Source organism: Arachis duranensis, chromosome 3 (assembly GCF_000817695.3).
Source record: "Arachis duranensis cultivar V14167 chromosome 3, aradu.V14167.gnm2.J7QH, whole genome shotgun sequence".
NCBI classification, from domain to species: domain Eukaryota; kingdom Viridiplantae; phylum Streptophyta; class Magnoliopsida; order Fabales; family Fabaceae; genus Arachis; species Arachis duranensis.
The window spans coordinates 51,326,992-51,333,377 of record NC_029774.3 but is presented as its reverse complement, the minus strand read 5'-3'; the positions used below and the strand labels follow the sequence as shown (position 1 = coordinate 51,333,377).

Genomic DNA, 6,386 nt, shown 5'->3' with positions numbered 1-6,386 from the left:
TTTAATTAAATATTGAACATTTTCGCAGCATGTAATACACTTCAAATGTCAATATTCAATTAAAACACCAATGGCTTTGAAGTAGTGTTTATTTGTTAAGCATTCTGATGGTGTGCAGCAACACGTCAGTAACTAATAAATTCAAAGCCGAAAGGATTGTTTTTTTTATGAGAAAGTACAAGGAGCCAATGACTTAAGCATACAATGTGTACAATGAAAATTTAGAAAATATTAGAGATATGATTATTAGTGTTACATTATCCTATCAGGTTATGCTTTTGGGATGAGTGGTTTCAGGACGTAGTATTAGAGTTTCAGATCTAGAAGATCAAGAGTTCGAACTTTGGTGAATTCAAAATTAGCTTTTCATAACATGAGATGTTTATTATCTTTGGTATCTAGATGGTTATTCTAGATAGTAACCATTGGCTCCCTAGCACTACTCTTTCTTTATTTAATTTCTTGCATATATCTGATCAGAGATCAGAGATGGTGGAGATTATGACATTAAAAACTCACCAATCATCACAGCCCCATGTGCAATCAATAATACCGTACTGCAAAAAAATGGAGTTAATGAAAGCAAACTCGCTCCATTATTCTTCTCTAATCTCTACTCTATCTTGTCGGTGTTAACACCATATTAAACTAATGATCATAGTCATCATCAATCTGTAAGGCGTAAGGCTTGTACTTCTATATCTATATATATATNAAAAAGAATTTAAAAGAATAATTTTACAATAAAAAATTAGCTAGTATTAACTACTTAAAAATTAATTTTTATTTTTTTTATATATGAGATCAATTATTTAAATTAAATGATAAATAATGTTGTTATATTTTATCATAAATTAATATGTTCTGTAAATTACGAAACTACAAAGAAATGGGTCTAAAAGGTAAAGTTTAACCTGGACAATAATAAAAATATCTAAAAGAGACTTTAATATTTAAATTGATTAACAAGAGTTTAAACACCCATGTGGATAGAATTAAATAAAAAATACCTAAAATAATAGAATATTTATAAAGTAGAATGATGATATAGTCATTAACAAAAAGATTCTTTTTAAAATGATAGTAGATAGTTATTTTTTTTAATGTAGGAGAAGTTACGCAAAGATAAGTTGATTATTATTTGCATGTAAATAACCGAAATAGTAGCTAGGATTAAGTCTTTTTTTTCTTGCTTTCCCAGTCGGATCGAATTCGAATTCGGGATTTGAGTTCGAAATTGTTTGGGTATAGTGACCTGCTAGCTTGGCCTTGCTCTCGTTTGGATCAAGTCGGAATACGCTATTCAAATAAAATGGAAAATCAATATTCTCGGACACGTGTTATTGGACTTGTACTTGTTGGTTTAAGTATGAACAATAACTATAACAAAATTATTTATATTTAAATTTTTTATTTTAATAAATTTATTTATGCCTTTTTTTTTACAGGTATCTCTCTGTTACTACTAATTTACATGATGTTTCTCATCTCTTCTACCATCTTAATTGAATGTTCTTTTGACTTTTTTTAAATACATTCAAATAACATAATATAAGAAAAAAATTACCAAATTTTTAATGATAAATGTAATTGTTCATATCCTAACGCAAAGTTTAAAGTCAGACCCACTAATTTTTAAATTACTAGAAGGGTTGGTCTTCCCACTTACCCGACTTCTTTAAAGAGGTCGGACACCGTCAAAAGAGCCTAGCTTTGCTTGTCCAATGCAAGTAATTGCCTACGCGAATCTCTCCACTATCTCTATCTTTCTTGAAAGATAGATATCAACAAACTCCCAAAATAAAAGGGAATAGTTATCCATCAATAATGGAACTACTGCAACAAAAGTGATTATCAAATCTACTATAAATACACTGACACCCCTCAGGTATTATTTACGTTCTAATCTACTAAAAATTTGCCTAAACCCTTTGCAAACTTAAGCATCGAAGTATCTTACAGGTACCACCCCTACCTCCTCACGATGAACTCAGACGGCGGCACCTCGAAATCAAGAATAAGTCGGTTGCTGCCACTAAAGGAGACTGGACCTCACATTCAAGCCCAAATCAACGTTTCAGGTAACCCTCAGAATATCGGCGCCGTTGCCGGGAACCTGAAATTCACCTCTTAACAATGGCGGACAACCAGTATGAAGATGGTCATACTGTGTCTAAATCTGAACCTGAAACCCAGCCAAAAGGTCATGCTATTGTAATCTCTCCACCAACACAACACACCCAAGGACCTCACGAGGAGGGGCCCTCAGGGAATCCCCACCCAAGAAGGATACATTTGGAAATCCACCATCCTGAAGATGAGGAGACCCCTCACACAACTGAAATACTGGACAGAGTCCATGGCCAGTGAGAACGACTAAAACAGCTCGAACACGAAGCCGAGCGGCAACACAAAGCTGAACGAGAGCTACTCTGTAAAACGACGTAGGGAGCTAGAAGAAAAACTCCTGAAGTTGGAGGCCAACCTTCTTAACCAAAGTAATCGAACAGATCGGGAAGAAAACTCTTTAGGAGGAGAAGACCAGTTTGTAGAAGAGATCATGTGTGTTCGGATACTAAGAAATTTCAAAATGCCCGACATGGATCTCTACGACGGGACAACCGATCCAAGGCACCATCTTAGCAATTTCAAAAGCTAGATGTACCTCCTAATGCGTCTGATGCTACCCGCTGTAAAGCCTTCCCAACGACATTGACCAAAGCTATGATGAAATGGTTTGACAATCTACCTCCCAGATTGGTGACTTGTTTTGATGAGCTGGCAAGGAAGTTCCTTACCAAATTTTCCTTCCAGAAGGACAAAGTAAAGCATGCTTCGAGCTTGCTAGGAATCAAGCAGGAAGTCAGAGAAACACTTTGGGATTATATGGGGAGATTTAATAAAGCATGCCTGGAGATACATAACTTGCCCACCGAAGCAGTAATAATGGCATTAGTTAATAGCCTTAAAGAAGGACCATTCTCTCAATCCATATCAAAGCGACACCCAACTTCCTTGTACGAAGTCCAAGAACGGGCAGAGAAGTACATCAACATAGAAGAAAAAGCTCGACTACGAGAACTTCTCCCAAAGTCCAGCCTGCTTTACCCACCTCAGAAAAAAGAGAAAGAAGCCAAGAAAACGGAGGAATACAACTCGGAGAAAACTCATAGATACCATAGCTACACTTTTCTACGAGTTTCCCTTGTGGATGTATATAGGGAGATATGTCATACCGAAAAACTTCCACCACCTCGTCCTATTAAGCATAAGAAGGCCGGAAGTCGGAACGAGTATTACGAATACCACAAGCTTTATAAGCATTCAACAAATGACTTCTACGACCTGAAAATTGTCATTGAAAAGTTGGCCAGAGAAGGTCGACTGGATAGATACTTGGTTGAGCGGCCCGAAGACCCAAGGAAAAGAAGGAGGGACGAAGAAGCAGGATAGCAAGAACATCCACCTTAGACCCCAGAGCGGTATATACACATGATAAATGGAGGGTTCACTAGTAGAGGGATTTCAAAATCATCTTGAAAAAGGCACTTGAAGGAAGTGTACCAGGTCGGGAAAGATAGCAAGATGCCTGACTTACCCACCATTTCATTCACCAAGAAGGACACCTATGGAATAATGCCTGGTCATGATAACCCAGTAGTAATAAAAGTGGTTTTAGCTAACGCGAACCTCCATAAGACTCTAGTGGATCATGGCAGCTCAGCAGACAAATTGTTCAAACTCGCTTTCGACAAGCTCGGGTTAGAAGTAAGGGAGCTAAAAGACTATCCCAATAATCTCTTTGGATTGGGAGATAGTCCGATCCGGCTTCTTGGGTTCATCTCTTTGTACACCACGAAAATGCTAAGTGTTGACTACATAGTAGTTGACGTTGCGTCAGCTTATAACGATGATAAACCCCAATTTTGTGGTTTATCTTGTGCTTAATTTAGGAGATTTTATTACCTTTTCCCACATTTATTCAATGAAATAGCATGGTTTTGTAATTCTCCCTCAATTTGTGCTTAAGTTTAAAAACATGCTTTTAAAGCCTTTAATTTGCTAATTTTAATTCACCTTTGATTCTACTAGATGCCTTGATGTATTTGTTAGTGAATTCAGGTTGAAAAGGCTAGGAATGGATCAAAAGAGTGAAGAGAAAAGCATGCAAAGTAGAGAAATCATGGAAAAGAATAAGGATTGGGGTGCATACATCGACGTGCACGCGTGATAGACGCGCATGCGTGGCGATGAAGTCGCATGGTGACGCGTATGCGTGACATGATGCGTATGCGTGGATAATAAAATGCCAAGCGACGCGTACGCATGACCCACGCGTACGCGTCACAGCTCGCATGTGACCTCATTAAAGTGAAAATGTTGGGAGCAATTTCTGAGCTTCCCTGGCCCAAATCTAACTCATTTCTGAGAGTATTTCATACAAAATTCAAGCTTGAGCAAAGGGAGGCACTTAGTTGTAGGATAGCATCATATAGGTTAGTTTTCTAGAGAGAGAAGCTTCATCTTCTCTCTAGAATTAGGGTTCTTAGGCTTAATTACATCTTAGATCTAGGGTTTAATTCTTGTTCTTATCTTGTTTCCTTTATAATTTCTTGTTCCTACATTTTAATTCTCTTAGTTTGTAGTGTTCATTTTCCTTTGATGCCTCTCTTTAGTTTTATGAATGCTCATGTTGGATTTGTATCTCCTTTTAATGAAATTTGATCTTTGATGTTCTTTTATTGTTGATTTGAGTTGTTATTATTGTTTCCTTGTAATTGGTAGTTGTTAGGTTTTATCTTTCCTTGCAATTTATTATGCTTTCCTTTTATGCCTTCCAAGTGTTTGACAAAATGCTTGGTAGGATGTTAGAGTAGCTTTTTGAGCATTCTGGGCTTGGAAAGAGAAATTAGGTGATCTTGAGTCATGAATACCCAACTTATGTTGGTGATCTAAGATTGTTAGTCTTATTTGATGTTCTCTCGTGGGAGTTAACATTGTACCTTCTTCCTAGTTTGAGATGACTAAATAGGATAAACTCTTGTTTATTATTGTGATATGGTTAACTAGTCTTATTTGACGTTCTCTCGTGGAAGTTAATATTGTACCTTCTTTCTTGTTTGAGTTGACTAAATAGGATGAATTAATCATTGTATGACTAGGATAGAAAACCTATATTCTCAATCTTTTTCATGAATGCCTTTCTTTATTACTTGCTTTCTTTAGTTGTTTCCTTTATTTTCTTTCCCTTTTATCAATCAAACCCTTTATTTCTTCATAGCCAATAATTGATCACTTTATTGCAATTCCTTGTGAGATGACCCGAGGTCTAAATACTTCTGTTATTTTTATTGGGGTTTGTTACTTGTGACAAACAAATTTTGATTGGGAGGATTGTTTGTTGGTTTAGAACTATACTTGTAACGAGATTTTATTGAGAAATTCTTTAGCAACACAACCTTTCCTCTTCATCAAATGCCCTGATAGGTCGGACCACTCTGAACCAACAAGCTGCGGTTATTTTAACACACCATTGTACATGAAGTACCCCATTGTAGATGAAATTGCTACAATTAAGGGAGATCAAAAGTTGGCATGAAAAAGTTACAATGAGAGCCTTAATTTAAAAGGCAATCTCGGAGGAAAGGAAATCAACACCATCGAACTCAATGGCATTCGAACTTGGGAGGAGTTACGTTCTCAACCAAAAGGAGAAATACAACAAGCCCAAATCAGAGATCACCCCAAATAAATAACAAGCATAGGGGCAAAAATAGAAGATGGATTAAAATTGAAGCTCATTAATCTACTTAGGAAAAACTCCGACCTCTTCGATTGGAAAGCATCCAATATGTTCGGAATAGATCCCGACGTAATGTCCTATGAGCTTGTAGTGTACCTGGGTTCTCGACATATTCAACAAAGACATCGGAAGCTCGGACCAGAAAGGACACATGTTGTGGAAGAACAAGTGCAGACCCTACTTGAAGCTGGATTCATAAGAGAGATAAAATATCTGTTCATACCCTGGGTCGAGTTGTCCGACCCGGGATGTTCTACAGACAAAGCGACTGACCTCTTCAGGTCAGGATAACCCACCTCTTCTCAAAGAGCTCGGCCAAGACACAGGAAAGCCCAAACAAAGGGCCCAAATAGAGGAACACGTCCTAAATCCAAGGGCAGCCCAAGCCCATAGAGATAAAGGCGGTTCCCTTAAAGATGACCTCACTTAAAGATAAGATAACTAACTTATCTTATCCACAGGAGGCTACATTTCACCATTATAAATACACTGGAGCACCCAGGTATAACTCATACTCTGATTCTACTTAATACCTGCTTAATACCCTTGCTAACTTAAGCATCGAAGTCCCTTGCAGGTACCC

General features: G+C 37.3%; 1 protein-coding gene across 1 annotated transcript; it reads left to right on the top strand.

Annotated features, from left to right (window-relative positions):
* Positions 1–2,727: 2,727 nt before the first annotated feature.
* LOC107479199 (uncharacterized) lies at positions 2,728–3,453 on the top strand. Its single transcript, XM_016099338.1, has one exon. It carries the CDS (start codon positions 2,728–2,730, stop codon positions 3,451–3,453), a length of 726 nt encoding a protein of 241 aa, XP_015954824.1.
* Positions 3,454–6,386: the final 2,933 nt, after the last annotated feature.

What these genes read in the sequence shown, in the direction of transcription:
- LOC107479199 (XM_016099338.1), top strand. Translation starts at nt 2,728, where the DNA reads ATGAAATGGTTTGACAATCTACCTCCCAGATTGGTGACTTGTTTTGAT.